The sequence below is a fragment of the Helicoverpa armigera genome, chromosome 5 (assembly GCF_030705265.1).
Source record: "Helicoverpa armigera isolate CAAS_96S chromosome 5, ASM3070526v1, whole genome shotgun sequence".
Lineage (NCBI taxonomy): Eukaryota > Metazoa > Arthropoda > Insecta > Lepidoptera > Noctuidae > Helicoverpa > Helicoverpa armigera.
Window position 1 is genome coordinate 6,165,400 of NC_087124.1, and position 23,207 is coordinate 6,188,606.

Sequence of the window (23,207 nt, forward strand, 5' to 3'; positions counted from 1 at the left end):
AAATCCTTTCTTAGCGGATGCCTACGTCATAACATCTACCTGCATGCCAAATTTCAGCCCGATCCGTCCAGTGGTTTCAGCTGTGCGTTGATAGATCACTATGTCAGTCAGTCAGTCACCTTTGAGTTTTATATATTTAGATTGCGATGCCACACATGTAGGTACAGATTATAAACAAAAACATGATCATCGTTTACGTTACTATCGTCAACCATGAGTAGTCAGACAAGCCGCGATGTGCCAGACCTTTAGATATCTATATTTTCTAAAAAAGACTTAATAAAATATTGAAATCAAATGATGAAAAACTCTTAGTGCGGCTGCGGGACGACGTCGAAAGTTTACGCGCGATCGGTCACAAGCTGGTTCCCCCCAACCTCCAAGCTCACTCACTTCATACTTGGTCAAACAGCAAATGTAAGGAGCACAGAAATTATTATTTTACATTCGAATTCGAAATGGACAGCTATAGTAATAACTCTTCGGGGCTTCGGATCCAGTCTTTCAGTTTTCTTGATTTTTCACAGACATTTTATTTTGTCTGCGAAATAAAGCGTATAACTCTTTTGTAGGCGAAAAAACTTTTATCTCTAAAAGTCGACGTAGCAGAGAAAAGGCGATGGCGGAAAGTTTCTAGAAACCTCCACGTCACTTTGATGTCTAAGATTCTAAAGCTGATACGATTAAATTTTTGCTTCACGTTTCAAAAGTGAATTTTATCATTGAAAACTGTTCATAGTAGTATTCAAGAGTACCTACTCTTTTTTCAGTAATTGTATTGAAGGGTTTACAAGTTGATCAAATTCCGAAACAGTAGAAGTTCAAACCGTATTCGATTTTTTGCGTTATTACGCGTATATATCCTGCGTTAAGCAAACACGTCGTCAGGCTATATACATTTTTCATATTGAATATGAACTCAATCAATTTGTAAATCCCTGTAATTTGTGCGTGGAAGGTTCTGGTTATAAGGGGAGAAGTTATGATGTTTTTGTGATAAGAGGCCAGTATTAACAAAGATTAATGAAGATTAATTCATTCCCTAATGAGGTTTCTCTAATTTTATTTGCTTTTAATATTTATTTGTTAATTTATGGAGCGTGTGGATGGTAGATACTCTAGCATAAGTACCTACCGAGGAAATCCGTAGAGAGATAGTCAATATGTATAAATATAATGTTGTTTCTTTCAAGAATGTCGGGTGAATTAGAATTTTAGGCGTCTTGGCGTGGTGCGCCCATCTGTGGCTCCCCTTTAAACTTTACGATTTAATTACTTACTGCAAACACACAATCCCATTTAACTTAAGTGGTTTATTATTCTCTCCGTAAACATTTCAAATATATAACTCTCAGGGCGGATGTACGAACTTGTGTTTTGGACTTACGTGTTATGTTGATGTTTCTTAAGATATTTTATTTGTTACATTCAAATTATTTCTTTTTTTGCTTTTATGATCGTGTCCTAATCTTCATGCATCATGAGATAGTAGAAATATTATGCCAATATTAGAAGTAATAATACATAAATTAAACAATTTAATTATTCGAACATATGCTTCAATAAAAATACGTTTACCTACATAATGCACACCTCACATCAACACGACGGTATGATCCACACTGTCTGTTTGCAGTCAAATTAAAATCTATACCTTGTCTGTGTCCGTAACAGCCTAGGTACAGATCTATTTGAAGCTTATCCTAGATGCGTCTTATCGGCTGTAGGGCTTTGCCAGCAGGCCGCGACTGCCTACATGCGAGTATGACTACTTATATGTATAACGTAGCTCGATATTGTTCTAATAATAATTTGCGTAAGTATAGTTTATGATACACATTATGCTACAAATAATTCACATTAATTACATTTGACGTAAGAATACTTGTATTATACTTCAGCCACTTAAATTGCAAACTGCTAAAAAACCGCCTCAGAATTATTCCAATAAAGTTCCTACGTATTTCCACCGCAGGAGATTCATCGAGTAATATATGATGCCATATAAAATGCTAGATTTATATCTAAGTATGAATCTTATTATTATGCTAATGTAGCATTTACGAGTCAGTTACGAACCTTATTGAAGGGTGAGCTTTAGTGTCGCGGTGAGAGCCACACACAATGTGGATTTGCAGATTTGGAACTATTATGAACGTAATCAAATCGTTTGCGTAACCATTTTATTTCTATACGATAGTTATGTGACTACATAAATGCCAGTTAATATTAAAAGGGTTTTGATGTAAACTTTTAAATAATTATGTGACAACATTTGAGTTAAGTTTTGCAGGTTTTAAAGTATTTTATATGTATTAAAAGTCTTCTATGGCTCTCAAATTATAATGATCTGCTATGCATTTTTGTTTCACAAGAAGAAACAATATTCACTATTCTAGGTAATAACAAAACTGAGTAAAGTACCTATATAAAAATTAATTAGTCCCAACAACACAAATCTTAACAAGACTGCGGCACGTCTAAGTAATTAGCGAAAAGAGGCGAGACCGACGACATAAATCATCTCGTTCGCACCAGATATGTTCCCGTCTCCCAGCGGGAGTGCGGGTAGTTCAATCAAATTTACATTCAACTTCAAACGAAACAAGGAAATTAAGTCAAGCGAGCTAAGTAAACGACGTCGTTCAAAAGTCCCATGTCGTTGTGTATTCCGCGGAGTAGTTTATTGCAAAAGTAATTACCTAAATTAAACGAAGCCCTGTAACGTTACGGTAAGAATCTTAATCTAAATAACAATTTCATGGTTTAAAACCAACAATTTCAAACTATAGAAAATTTATGGCTGTAACTTTTTCAGAAATCTTTCGTGAAGCTACGACATAAATCAGAATATTTGGGTGGGTTGCAAAGTATGCAGTGATCCAGATATCAATCTCGCTAAATCCCTCTGTTTTGGTGTAAGCGCGTCTTTACCCGCTTAACAGCAGTACACTGCTAGGCCGTGCTTCTAATTGGTGTGTGTATCTGTTTGTTTGGATCGGCGATCCTCGCACGTTACAGATTCCAGTAAATTTTAATGATGTGTTGCGTCGCAGTGCGGCGTGCCCCCGGCGCCGGGTTATGTACGTTATCACAACTGGTTGACGCCACTTTAGAGTACACCCCCGGCGACGTTCATATAAGGGTGTAAGAAAAGATATGACACACGGAGTACAGTTACGCCGATGAATCGAACTTCAATATGTTTTATTCTAGTTAAAATGTCCAGACGTATTCTTGCTTACTATTGAAATTATGTTTATTTTTTTATTATATAACTATTTTTTATGATCAGCATGGGTCTACATGGGTTCAGCCGTTTAACCACGAAATAGACATTATGAAACAAAATTACGATTCATTCGTCATAGTTAGGATAGAGGTAGGATAGGGGTTTTTCATTCACTATAAAAACTTTTTTAGTTATTTAACAGAATACACCTGATTAAAAGAATGTTATTGTTTTATACTGATTGTTGTGATACACTAGTGTATCGAATTGCAATGAAAGCAACAAATATTTATAGTTTTGTAACAGCAGTGTTTTTATATTGGTGGTATTTTGTTTTAATCAACATTTATTTTGAAAAAAAAAGAACGGGATAGAATAAAAATGTGTATCAATTTATAAATAATGTTGAGGTACTAGGAAGGTTGTTTAAAATATTAATAATCTTGTTACATAACACGGTGTGATCGCTTTCCCAAGTTTCCCCAAGATAAAGCTCGCGCACTCCCAAACTTCTTATATCCTGAAGCTCGCTTAACGATGCAAACGTCCAAAAGTGTATTTTAGCCGTGAATATTGTGGCGAGAGAAACCAAAATATACTGTTTTTTCTTTTGGTGCGGAAATAGAAAATTATTTGAACGCGAGAACTACGTTTCCGAACTGGAATCGTTTGAGAGGCGTTCGGGCGATGTTAGTAGTGTTTCGCTTTAGTTTTCACCTTTTCACTTTATTTTCCTCGGGGTTGGCACAAGCGTGTTAAACATCTGCTCAAAAGAATGTCAAAATAAATCACTCAAACTCAACAATAGTTTATGTTTTAAAGAACAGAAAATATTGGTTTCTGTACTGTCAAGCCCCAGCAGAATAAGAAGTAGTCTAATCCAGAGAGGATTTCACAAAGAAAAGGAAGAAAGAGATAGGCTTACTGTATTCCAAATCATTTAAATGTATTCCATCAAACTTAGAATAATAGTACCTAAGGATTTGCTGAGACACTTTAACCATAAATAAATGAATGGGTGATTCGATTAGCATTAATAAAAACTTCAATAATTTTAATTATGCAAGAATGGAGCATTGTTCGATGCTTATCGACGCGATGACGCGGCAAACTGGCAAGCTTATTATTTATTGGCCTTTAGTGGCATCGCTCCGAGACCGTCTGGCTTGATGTTGACGATAGAGTATTTTGAACGTTGTTGACCGTATTTCCACGATAACTTGATTACCCATAGTTTGGCTGTTTGCTGGTACTGCATTTTGGTTTTTGGCGTAGCAGAAATGGCCTGAAATGATTGCATTTGCTCTAAGAAATAAACTTAACTGAGCCTATGACGCAAGCGTGATGGAAACAGGTAAATTTTCTTCGTCGTGCAAGTTTATAGCATGATATTGCTTGCTTCATTAAAATATAGCATGACATTGACAGCCATCAAGGTGGATTAAAAATATAAACCTTTTAGAAAATACGTGCATATTGCGACTATCATTGAAACAAAAGGTAAAATAAGCTCCGTGAATATGATAAGCATGCCAAAAAGTTGCAGGTTTCCGCACTGCGACGCAACATACCATTAAAATTTACCAAAACCTCCGCCTGCCGGAACGAAACAATCCGCGTACATTCGCATTTACGCTACTATTTACTACTGACGATATCGCTTTGTGCTATGACGTCATACTGTGAACAGCGCCGTATAAATAGCTTCTATCAAGTTGTTATATTACCCTCACGGGCTGCGATGTGATGAGCCTATTTCTTTACCCATTATGTATGCTATAGTTGCGCCAGCTGCCCGATTGCATCGAGTTTTCATTTTATTTTTAGTTCGTTAGGTAACTTCTGAACGAAGTACGTCGGAGTTTCTTTTCGAACGTCGTAATTTGGACCGGAACTCTCAGAAAGTGGGCGCCTCAATGAACAAATCGTGGCGGGCAGTTTATAAAAAGAATAGGGACGCAACAATAGCCTCATTCGATTTACGCTTTATTCATTTTATTCGTTTCGCAAGATGGTTCCGTTTTATTATCGTTATTGTTTCCCCATTGGAGAGCGGTTGGCCCTTTGCACCGCAGCGAATTGAACTCATCATAAAATTCAATGTTATCTCATATCTTCTTAATTGTTTACAGAGAATAAGTACTTAAATACTGCTTAACTTGTGATAAGACGACTTTTATGTCAATTTTCAGTTACTTTCATGAGAAAACTTTGTTTTATGAATACGTATATATTTATTCAACGGAAGAACTATGTAAGTCCGATGGACAAGAGAGATAGTAGACTTTATGCGTGTTTAGACATCATAATATGTAGATTGATTGGGCACAACGGACTGAGAAATGTGATACGATTGACATTAGTGGCGCGTATTGTTGTAGTAACAGGTACAACGAGCCATTTATAATTTAATGATCATTCCTTCAATACGACAATAAGATTATAATTAACACGATGGTAACAGCTATTACTATCCTGAAACCGAATTTGGCACTTCTGTGTTTATAGATGAGTGTGATCTGAGAAAGAAATTAAGTACATTATATCTTAGCTATTGAAATCAATTTGGGTGTTTGGAGGATATGATGAGGTACTTAACATAACCCTTCCTTGAGGTTGGGTTCTTGCAAAATGATTTAAGACGTCACCAATTCATTCTTTAAGTTATTTTACTTTCTTGATATAAATATATTTTTTCAATGTACTGAATGTATCCTTTGCTACACAGAAATGATGACGTGCCGGCTGGGCTCGCGTCGGCTGGGCGGCTCCCGAGGCTCGCTGCAGGCTGGCACCGCATGCTCGGCCGCCAGCGAGTTGGACCTCTCCTCGCGCTCCAGACGCGCACATAAAGCTAGGTAACTACATTATCATCACCATCATTTGTTATTGCATGCTGAATAAAGGTATAGTAAGTGTCATGTGAAAGGAACGCTGGTTGTAGAGGTGTGCATAGGGTTGTAAACTGACGGTCACATACGATAAGTGACCGTCAATTACTATTAAATGACCGGTCACATTGGACATTTATTGTCAGACTGGTCAGATATATTAAATAAGTATTTTTTACTTGGTACAATTATTATTTTCGTCTCAAGCAAATTAAAAACATTATGAATGTGAAATAATACCTATAATTGCCTTTCTAAACCAACATAGTGCATAGATAACCTTTTAAAAAGATAGACTCTCAAGTACGTATTTATTTTTATTGATGTATACTGACAAATCATTAATCATAGAGTGTCGGCGAAATCTCTTTTTTTTTATCGACGTTAAAAATCATCAAATGACCCCTCCTGCTGTGGGTTAGCAGCGGTGAGGGAGTGTCAGACTCTTACTGACTAAAAACCGTCGTGTTCCGTCGTAGGCCTTTTATGTACCAGAGCCGCGGTAACTCTTTCGAACAACCCGCAGCCCCGGCAGGCCTAGGCCCAACTGGGCCCCTCTGGGGTTGCTGACATCTCTTTGAGGAGCGCGTGTCGACACGGGTCTGTCGTCTAAGTAGACAGAGGGACGATGAGCCACCGGAACTCACCGCCCACAGACCCACACCTACGGTGGCCGGGAGTCATCTCGCGACACCCGGCGCCCGTGGTGTCTACCTGGTCCAGCACGGCGGCTGGGATGAGAGGTGCGAACTCTCTGGCGTTCCGCCTCCTCCTTCTCGAGCATGATTGCTTCGCAGAAGGAGGCGACGGCATCCCATTCCCTCTCGCCCCGGACCATGGCCTGGATCAGGGCCGGACGAAAGAGGTCGCCGCCGCCTAAAGCCTCGACGAGGACCCAGCGGTGCCCTTCCCATGCGGGGCACACCTGGACTGTGTGGTCCACCGTGTCCTCGGGGCTGTCCGCACAGTGGTGACACCCGGGTGCCTCCTCACGACCGATTCGGTACAGGTACCTCCCGAAACAACCGTGTCCGATGAGCACCTGCGTCATGCGGTACGTGAGGGCGCCATGACTCCTCCCGAGCCACTCCTCAAAGAGGGGACTTACCGCCACGATGGTGGCGTGCCCTGCACTGGGTTGTGACAGTCGCTCCCTCCAGGCCACCATGAGATCGCGCCGGAGCTCCGCCCGCTGCGCGACAACTTGCCGCGGCAGCGGAGTTTCCCCCCGGCGCAGTGTCTCCTCGCGCCAGTCGTACAGGCGCAAGAAGACTCTCGCCTCGAGATCCCACGGTGGCAGTCCAGCAAGTAGGCCAGCTGCTTCGCGGGAGATCGTACGGTACCCCCGGATTAGCCTAATGGCTATCACCTTTTAGGGCACGTTCAGGTAGTGTACACCACGCGGCCGTACCGAACGTGCCCATACCGGGGCCCCGTAAAGGGCCATGGACCGCATGACCCCCGCGTAGAGTTTACGGCAGGGGGCGTTTGGGCCTCCCAGATTGGGCAGGAGCCGTTTGAAGGCAGCACCTGCCTTCTCCAGTTGTGGGCCCAAACGTCGGAAATGCTCAACGAAGTTCCACCGGCTGTCGAGGACGAGTCCTAGGTACTTCATCGCCCTCTCGACGCCGATGTGAACCCCCTCCTCCCCCCCCACCGTGACTTGGGAGCCTGAAGGTGGCGCGTTCCGAAGCCCATGAAAGCACATGGCCTCGGATTTGTGCAAGGTCACCTCCAGGCCCAGCAGCTAGATTCTCTCGATGATCGTCGCAATCCCGCGCGTCATTATCTCGGCCGCCTCCTGGTGCGACCTCCCTTGTGCCAGAACCAACATGTCGTCAGCGTAGCAGACCACGCTGACGCCGCTAGGGAGGTCGGCGCGCAGCACCCAGTCGTAGCCGATGTTCCACAAGAGCGGCCCAGAACCGACCCCTGCGGAACACCGCACGATATCTCCCGCCGGGCGAAATCTTATCTTAAAGATCGATGAATGACATTTGGTTACCTTCGATGATTCTAAAACTTCCGTAGTTTTATAAAATAAAGAAAGAAAAAACGTTTATTTCTAATAAATTCTATTTTTAAACAAAAAAAAACGATTCTGACGTTGCTGACAATAAATGACAATAAGTGACCGGTCAAATTGGATAAATGTCCAATATGCTCGGTCAGATTAATCGGTCACATATAACGTGACGGTCACTTTACATCTCTAGGTGTGCATTAAGCTATTTGTCGACGTGAAGTGAAATCTATTTGGTGTATGAAGTCGCGAGCAAAATGCTAGTTAAAAATAAAATCAATAGGAGTAGTATTTTCGTGGGCGAGTGTACTTATGTGCAAACACACCCTCTTCACTTTTTTCCAGCGTTCTTTTTACATGATGCGTACTATAATTTCTAACAATTTGGTTTTTGAGTTTAGGCACTACGAGTAAATTTTGAGCAATCTAAACTAGTCGAACATGTGATGTTCTATAAATAGATTATCACATCCCAGAGTGAACTACAGCAGAAGGTTTTAAATTAATTAATTACATAACTCTGCATAACACTCAAAATGAAACACACTTTGTCTGAATGCCCAAAATCAATTTAAGTTATATAATTACATTTAACTGTTACCATCCTACAAAGAGGATTTCAAAAATAAAATATTAACGTTTTTTTCTCATTAATTTTTCGTTTAGAGGGCGCATCTCTATTAAAAACGGGAATGAAAAACAGGGTGTTGTGAAGTATTTCATTTTCCAATCGTTCAGGGGTGTTTCAAACGGAGGGCTGCTTCCACTGAATCATTATTCTAAAAATTATCGACTTGTAAGGTAATAAGGTATCGAATTTTCCGCTTCATAAACCCGAGATCATTAACGTGAGATTTTTAGAGGCGAAAGCAAAATTGGGCTGTCTAGTATTTAATTAAGTACCGAGCGCTTTTTAAAATTACAGTCTTTTTTGTTAAATATTTGGAATTTATAAGCTGGCAGTTCGATTAAAAAATTGTAAGTGGTTTAATATAAATGAACCTCTGTTTAATTAAGTCAACATCTATAGTCAAAATGCATAGTTAAAGGAATTTTAATCGTGCCACGTGCAGCAAAAAATGTAAACAAGAAAACTGCTTAAGAGAGTATTAAAAGTTATTCTAGGAAAAGTTTCAGCTGTATGTAGTGTCGTCACTTTTTCTGTTCAGCATTTCACGCCCTTAATACTTGATATCCCCCACTGGATGTGACAAACCACGACGAGCGATAAAGGGGATCTATCGCGATCATAACACTTCCAGTCGCTATGTAATGCGGACACATTTTTTTAACGTCCTCTATGATATCAAGAATTATTACGTCGTTGATTTCTTTTGGTATATTTTATTGAGGTCAATAAACTCAATTTATCGTTTGGGGGAATAGCTTTTGAATAGTGAATGTTTTGTGCTTGTATTTAGCTAACTGCTGGACGTCTAAAGTTGCTAAATTAAGATGTATTATCATTATGTTAGTTATGGAGTAGTTCGTTATACTAGTAAATCTGTAATATGATTGAAACCTACACCAATTACATTCTAAAGCTTAATCTTAATCCTTATCGAATGATAGGCGTATAATTTAATTAAATACTTAACACATATTTGCACCCTAATTTCGCGAAGGGTTAGGCAGAATACCCTCCTTTCCGTTGTAAAAGGGGGGTGAGATGATTGCCCTCAATCGAAGATATAGATTCAAGGTTGCCACTGAAAATTTGACTGAAAAGACAAGCTTGGTTTGTTAATGCGTGATGGTTGGGACTGAAAAGTATTATTTTTAATATTTTTGTGGGGTTTAATTTTCTTTACTTAACGTGGTTAAACGTGCAGTACCTCCATTAAGGCGCCGGTGGAGAGGTTCGAGGGTCTGACTCTTGTTTGCCCAGGAGCGCGAGGGCCCTTTTCTTGAGTGCCGCTTTAATCACAAGTGTTGACTCGATGAGCCTCCGTCCTCCGCCCTCACGTGTAAAGACTCACGTACATCTACTTTAAAACAAAACTGCATTATTTAAAGTAAGACAAACATTGTCTTGCCATATCATGTACGGGGTGAGTTTGGGGAAGGCACATACTCGTGGGGTTATATACTTAACATTTGATAGTGAAATACCTATACAAACAACTTAAACAAAACAATTTTAAACTTACCTATACAAATAAAAAGTAGTTTGGTTTAGCTATAAGTAGGTATGTTTAATTAATAATGTAAGTAAACCATCTACATTTAAAACCCCCCTACGCTACAAAGAAACGGGAATTGAGGAAATGACGCACTTCAAAAGGGATTTTTGTTTGTTGCCGACGTAAAGATAGAAAAGCCGATAAATACCGCTCCATTTAATCTAAAAGGAGTAGCTAAGCAGCTGGCGACAGCCCTGCCGTAATATGAGCGAGCGCCTGTCGGCGCGGCAATACAACCGATCGCATTTTTGAACGGTTTATATCTCATTTTACGGTACGACAGTTCTAGCACAGCTCTGCCCCCACAGAGGTCGTATTGGGAAAACCAATTTCTACCGGTAGCCGCTCGCGTGCCACTAAGTCGATTGGACTTCAAACGATTCCTTCCTCTAGGCAAAAAGTCGCATCTCTGCATAACTTTAGATTAACACCGCGCGAGCCGGTGACTTTTGTATTCTGCTTTATTGACTGGTTTTTCATTTAACGTGGATATGTGGAGCGGATTTATAGCTTTTGTTGACTTGCAGTATTATTTTTGGTATGATCTCAATGTACGTATTTCGAAGTTCTGCAGTACACTTTCCGAAAATAAGTTGGTGCTGTTTTATATAAGTAAAAAATGGCTTAATTTTAACGTTAACATATTATGTACTCCACATATAGATAAATCATCCTTAATGTATAATTAATTACCTAAATTAGCGAAATAAAATAAGCACTTACTTAATATGTTTATTCTGTCGGTCTTAAAACCTCTTTCGTAAAAAGAACTGGCCACTACTAACCAAACAATGTTTAAATGCCATTAAACATCAATTTAAAAATAAATTCATATTTTCTTTTTTTGTCTTAATGGCCAGGCCATACCATCGACGTTTTGAAACGTTAAGACCAGTACCGAGCTAGTCAAAAAAGGTTGTTAGTAATGTTATATTTTATTTTATTATTTATTTATTTTGTACCAAATGTTACAAATTTGTACATTTTATTATTGTTTCAAAATTGTAGTAGTAGTAATAATATATACATAATTCGTATTTATTTTTAATCCTAATCCTTGATGGCTTAAAAAAAACCTTTTTTAATTATCTATAATCTGTGAAGCTGCAAAAAAAAAAAATGTAGAAGAGCGGGAAAATATATGTTGTTTGACAGCAGGTTCGTTTAACCCCTCTGCTCGACAAGATTTTGACATATGACTTTACCGTTGATTCGGCGGGATATTTTGAATCGCGACATGGAAGTCAAACATTTGTACTAACTTTCAACACATGAATTCTAAGTCCGTAATGCCTGATCAGAAGTATTTTAACTATAACTTTAGAGCTCACTTATTTGACAACAACGTGCAAAGGTCAAATGGGGTCAGTTAATTCAGAAAAAGATAATAATTACGGTGTTTTTAAGTCTATCGAAAAGTTAGGCATTTCAAATTTGGTGAAAACTTACCAATAAATAATCGCATCACTTTCTCAAACACAACACAAACGTCATATTTATAACATTTTCAATCCGTTGCAATACATTTCGTGCAGTTATTTATATACAATAACTAAAAAATCAGCACATAAAATACACAATAAAAATGAACAATTTACAAGATCAAAGAGAAGTAGACTTTGGAATGGAGTAGGTATTTTTTTTTTCAATCAGCGGTGTGCATTCGATACCTAAATCGGATATTTATTATAAATAATCGAATACCAATTTTATATATACATACCTATTTTTTAATAGCAACTAATTTCAATTTTATTTATTAATTTTAAATTATAGGTTCAATTTGTTTTTGTTGTTAAGAAAAAAGATATTTAAGTTTTATGAAAGTTTTTAGCATTAAATTTTTATTTGTATTATTTATTTTGGTGTTGCGTCATTTGTAATAATTTTTAACTTTAATTGAATTTTTATTACCTATTACGGAATTTTAATTTATTCTTATATTATTTCTCAACAATTCTAAGATTTTTGTTTCGGCGGAGGGTAAGCCTGGTGTTCTGAAATATAATGCAATTTGTAACTACCATAGTAATGTACTTATTTGATGATGAGAAACAATAATAATTATTATTATTATAGTCAATCAATTATTATAATAATTGATTGATTTTAAAGTCACCAAATATTTTTAACCGAATCCCAAAAAGGAGGTGGTTCTCATTTTGGATGTTTGTTTTTGGTCGAAAGGGTATATTCCCCATATTTGTTATTAGGTCCAGGATCTGATGATGGAAACCTTGAGAAATCGAGGGCAACTCTCGAAAATTGTAAGCATAGATAAGGTTATAACTTGACATTCAGATGTATGTCTGATAACACTATGAAACAGTAAAGGTTTGGAGCTGACCTGATGATGGAGGCCAGAGAAGGTCGAGGGAACTCGACAACCGAACTTCTCTCGTCTACATCTCCTTCACTGTTGCAGAGGCCTCGTAAATACGAATAATATAAGCACAAACACGAGAAAGTTTAAATATTCAGTTGTCGAGTTCCCTCGACCTTCACTGGTCTCCATCATCAGGTCAGCTCAAAGCCTTCACTGTTGAATAGTGCTACCAGGCAAACACCTGAGTGATAAGATTTCAACCTATGTATTTCTGCAACTTTCGAAAGTCGCCCTCGATTTCTCAAGGTTCCATCATCAGATCCTGACCTGATGATAATGGGACCACCTCGGAAGTATACGCTATCAAACAAAAAAAGAATCATCAAAATCGATAAATAAATGACTGAGTAATCGCGTAACAAACATACGAAAAAATGGTCGAATTGAGAACCTCCGCTTTTGGGAAGTCGGTTAAAATAAGTCGGCGGCGGCCATCTTTCCTTCTTGGACCAGCTTTCGATGAACAGCGAACTATTTGCCCTTTCAAACAATAAAATCGTCATAAAATTTTGCGATAACTACACCTAACTACGGCTCTCGTCAAATTGCTTTGCCGCTCAGTTAAAAGTTGGAAGTAACGAATCGCCATTAAGTTTGGCAGGTCTACAGGAATCCTGCACATAAAACACCCGAAGAAATAAATAAGTCTTCATTTGCCGTCTTCAGAAACCCTAAAAACCGAAGATTATTTTATTCCGGCTACAACGTATTTTCTACCACTGATTTTCTAGCATTTTTTTCAAAATAAATTTTCTTTTCCTAATTTATTTTCAGATTATGGTAAGTATACAAAAGTGCAATTTAGTAATATTATAATATCAAATAATATAAAATTATTAAATCGATTCTTTATTTTAACGAATCGGATCATTCGATGCAAAACTTCTATCACCGTCGCCATCTTGTCTATGCGTCTTCAAATTTAAAAAAACAACTAATGTAAACAAACATGGCGAGTTCGATCAGAATTCCCGGTAATTACGATTGGATTTTAAAAAGGTATATTTCTAACGGGATGCTAAATATGAAAGGTTTGAATGCGTAAAAATAATTTAAATTTATTTAGTTATTTTATTTAGTACTCACAAATGTGGTTTGATTGGAAAGAAAATAAATATGAGCGTAAATAATTAGGAAAGCATATGACTGATTCGCAGACCCCAATTGGGGTCTAAACCGAGCTTACGGTGACATTGATGTTCAGACCCCGATTGGGGTCCGCTACGGATTTGACGGTTAAAACAACATACTGATTTCATTCAATGACTGAATATTGTGTTTTTTAAGAGGGGGGCTGAAATGAATGTGTAATGTGTTTCAATAATGTAAATTAAGTGAACATTCAATTGTGTAGGTTCTGGATTTTACGGTAAGAGTGAATCGTGATGACTGAATACTTCGGGAGTAGGAACTATGATATGTAAACCCTTGTGTGTTGATTAAATTATACATACTACTGTTTTGCAAACCAATTATTTTAATGGCATCATATTTTTTTAAAAACTCTTTTTTTAAATATCTATATACATATAATAAATCTGTAAAAAAAGTGTGTCTGTACATTGAATATATTAAAAAAATAATAATTGGGTAGGGTTTAGAAACAGTAATGGAGCACAAATCCAAAAAAAAAAATCTGTCTGTTTGTCTGTATGTCTGCATGTCTGTATGTCTGTATGTCTGTTTGTTTGTACACGCTAATCTTCGGAACTACTGAACGGATTTCAATGATTCTTTCTTTGTTGTATTGGTATTAAACCTGGTCAACATATAGGCTATAATTTATCTTCGAAACTTGAAGACCTGATGCAGAACTCCAACAGACCAACAAAACTATAAGAGATACAAAATTGGTGCCATGGCAAAAATTGTTTCATGGGATGAGCATTTTCTGCTGAGATAATAAATTTGAAGATCTGGAACACCTGATGTGGAACTCCAGGAGCCCAGCTAGACTATAGCATATAAAGGTATGACGTCTTAGCAAAAGTTGTTCAATCTGATAAGTACTCTTTAATGACTTATAAAAATTGAAGATCTAAAACACCTGATGTGGAACTCCAGGAGCCCAGGTAGACAATAGCATATAAAGGTATGACGTTTTAGCAAAATTTGTTCAATCTGATAAGCACACTCTATTGACGTATAAAAATCGAAGATCTGCAACACCTGATGTGGAACTTCAAGAGCCCTACTACACTTGAAATGTATATAAATGAATATTACAAAATAGGTATGGTGAATCAAAAAATTAAGTCGTAGTCAGAGCGGCTGAAGGGCGAGGATATCTCGGCGGATTTAAAACGCAGATCACGCGCTCCCTGTGGGTCCAGCATCACCGGCCCACTCGCCACTTACCAGGACGCACCTGCCCTCCGAGAAGGGCTACTAACCATGCTCTAGCGACTCCACTCTGGACGGCCAAGCCAAGCCAGAGGCGTGAGACCTACCCCCGTCATGGTTCACTCCGGCCGGCCGGAGATGGGAGACAGTATACTCTCCCTGGAGCACTCGGTATATATGTCACCGTAAGATTACAAACATCGTTAGATTACAATCTATCTCGAGAGATTGTAAACTGTCGAATTATTGTGAACCGTAACATCTGATTGCAATTTAACGCATTATTTTTCGCTATATTATAATCTATTGACGAGAAATTGTCAAATTGTCAACTGTCCGAAAGCTCTCCCTGATTGGTCAGTCTTTTTGTAAGATCGACCAATAATCCGTTCTGTTCCCATGGAGTTCCCGAAGAGTTAGGAATGAAATAGAGGTGTCAGTTAAATAAAATAAATGCTCTTCAAAAATTCTTCAAGTATTTATTATTTAGTACGAGTATGTAATTAATATTCCTGACATATGGAGAAAACAAATTGTAACGAAATATTTATTCTTCAAACACAAATTGAAATTGGAAACATATTGATTTCTGACACTTACGCGAATATTAGACATTTAAATAAAACTACTTTTACGGATTTTATCGCGGTTATGTTATATTATTTAATCCCGACGTTTAAAACCGACCGCGATAAAATCCGTAAAAGTAGTTTTATTTAAATGAAATTGGAAAATTATAAGAAACAAAATAATTAGGTAGTTTGTCTTCAAACACAAATTCATTCCTAACTCTACGGGAACTCCATGGCAACAGAACGGCTGGTCGTGATTGGTCGATCTTATAAAAAGACTGACCAATCAGGGAGAGCTTTCGGACAGTTGACAATTTGACAATTTCTCATCGATAGATTATAATATAGCGAAAAATAATGCGTTAAATTGTAATCAGATGTTACGGTTCACAATAATTCGACAGTTTACAATCTCTCGAGATAGATTGTAATCTAACGATGTTTGTAATCTTACGGTGACATATACATATAGCCCCGCGGGGTCGCTACTCCCCGTCATCAGCCTCAGATGTCCTGCGGTGCTTATATCTCATTATTATTGTCGTTATTATCTCAAGAGCCTTTGTCCCAATTATGTTAGGGTCGACTTCCAGTCACGATGCAACTGAGTACCAGTGTTTTACAAGGAGCGAATGCCTATCTGACCTCCACAACCCGGTTACCCGCTCAACCCAACAACAAAAACTGGTCAGACTTACTAGCTTCTGACTACCCATAACGACTGCCAAGAATGTTCAATGACAGCCGGGACCTACAGTTTAACATCCCCTCCAAATAACGGTCATTGGTATCCAAAATATACATAGAAAGTACATACGAACTTAGAAAAGTAGCATTGGCAGGTACTTGCCAGACCTGGAATCAAAGTCACACGCTCATACTTGAGAGATTGGTTCTCTACCCACTAAACCACCACGACTTCCACTAAGTCACCACGACTTAGTCATCTTAGTTATATTAAATTTTTTTTACGTAATAATACGTGCAATATTTTTATCACACACAACTTAAATGCGGACTAATTAGAATCACTACTTTTATCCCTATGGTCACGCCTATTGCGCTTCAGTTCGCAGCGTTGTGTTTAGTCTGCTGTGCTTTTGCCGTTGAAGTACAAAAATTAAATATATGGAACGTTTCTAATGGTTATGCGTATTCCGTTGATTTCAAGTCAGCGGGCCCTTAAAATTCAATATCAGACGATTCAGATCTTTGATTTTGCTGACTCCGTAGTCGCTGGCACAAGGGACTGGATCCGCGTACGAAGTCGCGGGCAGAAGCTAGTTGTAAATAAAAAGATTGAATTATTATCTATTTCAAGTTTGGTACAGCGTGGAATTCGCGAACCCAGAGACTTTTGAGGAATATTTGGACGTAGTTATGGAGGAACGTTCCAACCCACAAGTCACCCGAAATCGAGTTATTGTGATTGAACAGCCTAAAATTTAGCATATGGTTATCCTCAATATAATTCAACAATAAAACCTCTAGTATATGCCTTTACTAGTTAGAATAAAAAAGAATACAACTGAAACGCGTAAATGCTTATATCTCAAATTCAACTTACAGTGGGTTGGAACGTTTCTGCATAACTACGTCCATTTGCTAAATAAACGTCATATTTAATTGATTAAATATTTGTTTTGTCATAGATTAAAATTGTTGGGTGCGAGCGGCGAGGCACCGCTGCTGAGCGGCTGGCGCAGCACGCCGCACACGCCGCACGCGCCCGCCACGCCGGCGCCGCACCACTCGCACAACCATCTTGCGCCTACGCACTGCAATGGCACCGACAGGTATGTACACATTTTCTGTTATGGTACTATACCGCTGTAAGAATCTCGGACCCCTTGAATAAGAGACTACAAAACTTGATACTACTTACTTGATGCTACAACTTACGACACTATAAAACTTAAAAAAAAACTGTAATACTCAGGTAAAAGTTGAGATTTATTTTGTAAGAAGTTAGTTATAGCTGAGTCCGTGTGAATGTGTCACTGCTTTGTTAAGCGTCAGTATACTGCTCTTTGTTGTATCTATCGGTTACATTGTTTCATAGAGTTGAAAGTAAACATAGAAAATTATAAAATTTTTATAACTTGCCTAAGCAGAAAAGGCTAGGCAGGTGATATTATAATGATTAGTGATGATTTTCGTGTATAGTCTGAAATCTGTGTTTATTTAAAGGAACTACTGTTACAATTATACCGAACCAAATGAAAAGTATAATGTTTTTCTATCACTGCACCTAACCACGTCGGTGGCGCTCTAATCTGCACAAGGAAATCGGATGAACTAAGCAAATCCAATTTTGGCTGGAAAACTCACCCTGGTAGTAAACTCAACGTTTATTTAATGAAACCGGGTATGAGAGCATTTGCCCTTTTTAATTCGAACTTTCTAATAGTTTTCGTTCGCATGTAGAAGTTGTTGTATGAATGAAAAAGCTCGTATTAATAAACAAATAACTAGTTGATAAGCTGTGGTTCGGTTTGCACGACAACTGGTGAAGTTAGCTAACAACCCTACATTGGTAAATGTTGTTCACAAGTTTACTGAGGCCGCAATATCTAATTAGTGTTTGCAATCCCATTAAGCGGGAAACCTTGATTTACCTATCTCTCATATAATTTATAATGTACCTATCTTATACTTTATCATATCAACTGAGTATTCTTTGAAACCCTTTTTAAGTAATTTTCAAAATAGCGGAAAAGCTATGCGACACTCGATATTTACACCGATAAAGAAATTGTCAATAAATTGAAATAAGCTCTTTAGAAATCGGATTTAATGAAAATCCATTTGCTCTATTCAGGTACTCCTATACACCTATTGTATATTCTACAGCCATGTATTGGTGCTTGTATACATGTTCTGACAGAGACGTGTCGAGATACAAGCCTCTAGTTGGCAGGTCATAGCATTCAATCTCAGCCTGCTCAAGATAATGAAACTGGTATTATTGACACCGCAATCCTGTGGCAAGGCGCTTTCGGTGGCTGTCTTCTGTATCCGGAGGGTTAATTGGATACCGATCAACAGATATCGGTGCGCCGAGCCCTCAGGTGGTAAACGCGATATTCAATTATTCTCAAGTCGCAATTACATACACACATGTATGTGAGTACATAAATCTCAAGCCCGAGCTAACTCAGTCAATCGGAGTTAACTCCAAACAATCAGCTAATGCAAACAGCGATGCTTACATTTATCTTACACGGTCCGTGCCTGATACCTGTGTACATATCTTGTAAGCCTGGATGCTTAGCATAGGGAAGTAGGCGTCTTGTGTAAACGACTCCGACGTTGATAGCTTGCGTATTGAATCTGTAATGCTTACATACGTTTCCAGCCGTGTCGGCGATGCTTCGATTGATCGATAAGCTGTCGAGATTGAACAAAGACTATTGTAATTAGCGTGTAACTTATGCCTTATCTTAATTGCTACACGTACTAAGTAGAATGTCTACAAGTTATTGTGAAAGATAAATATATATTTTTTAATTTCACGCATAGCAATGAGCAATATGAACGGTAGGTCGGAGTCATCTATGTAATGGTATTGGGAACCGTTCAGTGAATCACTATTCTGAATCTCAATATCCTGTCCATAACATATCAGAGCTAACATTTAATAGGCACCTATATTCTATCTTGTCGACAATAGTATCGAATAACAAAGGCGCCACGCAAACCTATCTGTCACTAACTTTGATATCAAATGAAGGCAAACTATCTATTGCCGCCATTCGCACACGCTCAACGGTCCACAGATACACATAAGCATATCACAGACAATACAACTCGCACTAGTTATGTGCCAACGTAATATTGTGTACATATAACTAACGCTCTTTACGGTATTCACTACTACATACATAATAATCAAAATATAACTTTGATAATGATCCCCTTTAGTTATGTTGTGCGTTGATGATGTAGGTAATAAGTAACGTATTTGTGTTTGCTTACTTTGTGTATGCAATATTTGTATGACAGCCTATGATATGATGATATAAACTCTCAGCGCAAGGGTTAACGTTGAGTGCAACTCTTATTAGATTTGCAGAGAGCGCGCACACACACACATAATGTTATGTAGATGAGTTCAAAGGCGAACAGATTTAACGTTGTGTACGTAGTTAAGGCAAAGTGAACGACATTAAGGGTAAAAGGGTCAAACGATATGGGTAATGAGATGGTTGATAGTGTATTGTTGTCGCAGCGGCAGCAGAGGCGGGCTGCGGCGGCGCTCGACGTACGCGAGCGGGCGGCTGCGCGCCGGCCCGCACTGGTCCTTCGTGTTCGACCCCGCGGGCCGCCTGTGCTACTACTGGTCCATGGTCGTCTCCCTCGCCTTCCTATACAACCTTTGGGTCATAGTGTACAGGTTCGCCTTCCAGGAGATTAACGGTGAGTTACTTTTTCCTTCAATTTAGGCATAATCGATCCAAATTGTATCGCTCCCACTCATTTTCATTGTCGGATAAACTTGAAAGCAGGCGCTTAAGTGGATAAAAATCCAATTTTGACTCTAGAGCTTATGCAAAAGACGTCTCCATTTAGATAGCAACCAAGATTAGCGACGACGATCTGGGGCTGCACCGACTTAGCGCACTCCGCGCATAGTTTCCGCCAACTTGCCCCGCGGTGAATTAAATTACTTACCTGAATAGCTTTTCTGAGTTAAATGTTTCGCACCGGAGACAATGTAATATTTGGAAAGGTAACGTTTGGATGTTTCGTCGCCCGAGTTTCCAATTGTTTCATTACCACTTCACAGCTGCTATGAGTTTCAAAGCGTTGCCTTTCAAGTTTCCGTTTCGTTATATTGATCTTTTTGTCTTTAGTTTATAGCGAAAGTTCAGATCAAAGCAAAATTATTTATCCATTAGTGGGAGCAAAAGTTGTATAACTTTATAGACTGATACTGTAGGTAATCATTTATTTGTGTACGGACGAACGTACATTTATTTTATATACATAATTTAATCTTGATGACATCGCATAGCATTGTTCATGCGCGACCTACATTTTATATTACTTTATTTTATGTTAATTTTGTATGATCAGTGAATTAAAGACACTCGCTAATAAAGGTCGTTTCCTCTTGACAACACCCACCTCTGATTAGCTGACATCATCTCATCGCGAGAGTGACATCTTATGTATCGTGGTCACACAACCCGTACATTTTGGTCCTTCGAGCCGGATTCCATCTAAGTCCAAGTGTTTTAGTAGAGTCAGCGTTCTTGAAGTCCAATACCGATGGATTTAATTGGTGTTCTGTCAAATGCATTAGTAACTCCGGCGTGTTACTCGACCATTTTCTTAAGTTAAATCCTGCTCCTTTCAACATGTCAATTACTTCCGCTTGTATATTTTTAGCCTGCTCTATGGTATGAGCGCCACTAACTAGGTCATCAACAAATAGGTCATTTTCCAAAATTTTGCCTGCAAGGGGATATTTCTGTGCGTCATCACTTGCTAACTGTTTTATCGTCCTCATTGCTAAATATGGCGCTGCTTTTGTACCATAGGTTACTGTACACAGTTGATATTCTTCCAGCGGTTTCATTAGTTGGTCCCGCCAGACAATTTTTTGCAGATGCTGCTGGTCTTCTTGAAGCATCACCATACGATACATTTTTTCGCAGTCTGCCGTGAATGCAATTTTATATATTCGCCATCTCAGAAGAAGAGACAGGATATCTTGTTGGAGCTTCGGACCACATTCCATCAGATCATTCAGACTGAACCCTGATGTAGTTTTGCTCGACCCATTAAATACAACTCTAAGCTTCGTTGTAGTAGAGTCATTTTTAATCACTCCATGATGTGGAAGTATGCAGCTTACTTTTGTCTTAGTAACACACTTCTTCATGTGACCCATATTAATATACTCGTCGATAAATCGTTTATAATTGTCATATAAAGTGTCATCGTTTTGGAACCTCTTTTCCTGCTGTTTGAACTGAGCCACTGCTTGTGGTTTGCTATCTCCCAGCTTACTTTCAAACCCTTCCTTCATTGGCAACCTCACTTCATATCTTCCACTAGGTAAACGTCGTGTTGTTGTCATGAATAAATTTTCGCAGAATCGATCTTGCTGCGTAAGATTTTTCACTTCAGTGTCAGATGGAATGTCTTCTATCTCCCAATAATTGGCAATGTCTTCTATGTTATTAATGACGACATGACAATTAAATGATGGTGTAATATTTCCCGATAGAATCCACCCCATTTTTGTCTGCTGTGCAATGGGTTCTTGTGGAGAACCTTTACGAGTCCATTCATTATTATTTCTGAATATATTTTTGCATCTAATAAAACGTCAATCGGCTTCGATATGTTAAATTCCGGATCTGCAAGTGGAAGGTTATTGATATGCTTGTAATGAGCAGTATCAAATGAATTGTTCGGCAAATGATTAATCATTTTGGCATAATCAGAACATCAGTATTAAATGTATAATCGTCATGAATCGATTTGCACTGAAGGTTAATTTTCCCTTTACATTTGTTTGATAAAGTACCGACGCCAGAGATCGTACCGTCAAAGTGACGTCTGGGTAATCCTAGTCTTTGTGCCGCATTCTCTGTAATCAAGGATATTTGTGAACCCTGGTCGAGAAGCGCTGTCAATTTAATATATTGTCCGTCTTTGCATAACACATGCATTTGAACCGATGGGAGTAATATCTCGTTACTGATGTCCGCTAAGTGATGAACAGTTTGCTGACGCATCTGTTGCTGTTTTCTTGGTGTGAATAGCTTGGTAGAATTTGAGGTCACATCGGGGTTGACGCATGCTTCATGCAATAATGTATTGTGTGCTGCGTTGCATTCTTTACAGCGTTTTGTGGAATTGCAGATATTTTTTTCGTGCACAAATAAACAATTTTGCACACATTATATTTCGAAACTGTTGCCAATTTAACTTCTGGTGACATAGATTCAAATTTGCTGCATTGGTATAACGCATGGTTGGTATTGCACAATACACAATGAAATACGCTAGATGTTCTAGTAAATGCTGTTTTCTTCCCAGGCACATATGATGATTTTTCCTTGTAAGCAAATGATTTAGAATAACCTGGGTTATTCATTGTTGATGTGTTCTTGTCATGTTTCTTTACAGGTTCCAAGGCTGTAAATTTAGCCTCTAAGAATGCAATAGCTTCCTCAAATACTGGTAATTTACGAGGTTCTTTCCTACTTTCCATGTAATCGCTGTATGTGTGCGTGTCAAACTTTTTTATCAGCAGATGAACCAGGATAGGATCCCACGTCGTGGTGTCAATTCCTAAATTATGGATGGCGTGAATGCATTCCATAGTAGTATCATGTAATCTTCTCAACTCGTAAGAATTTTGTTTCTGTATATTAGGTTGATTAAGAAATATTTCAATTTGTTTGGTGATACAAAATCATCTGACAATGCAGCAGACTGTGCAACTAGAGGCCTTACCCCTTCCCAGCTGAGAGAGCACTCATTGTGGTGGAAGGGACCTACGTGGCTAAAGGATGACGTTAAAGAAGATACTCTAAATATAGAAGACCCGGAGATTG

At 38.5% G+C, this 23,207-nt stretch overlaps 1 protein-coding gene across 11 annotated transcripts in view; it reads left to right on the forward strand.

Moving 5' to 3' along the window:
• The window catches only part of LOC110384351 (uncharacterized protein), an 81,595-nt gene that overhangs the window by 36,251 nt on the left and 22,137 nt on the right, over positions 1 to 23,207 (forward strand). For all 11 annotated transcript variants that reach the window (XM_049842602.2, XM_064034683.1, XM_064034685.1 and 8 more), the window contains exons 4-6: positions 5,961 to 6,090; positions 17,283 to 17,426; positions 19,862 to 20,049. In XM_049842602.2, the coding sequence (XP_049698559.1) occupies positions 5,963 to 6,090; positions 17,283 to 17,426; positions 19,862 to 20,049 (460 nt within the window). In that variant the 5' untranslated portion in view covers positions 5,961 to 5,962. The remainder of the gene's footprint in view (positions 1 to 5,960; positions 6,091 to 17,282; positions 17,427 to 19,861; positions 20,050 to 23,207) is intronic.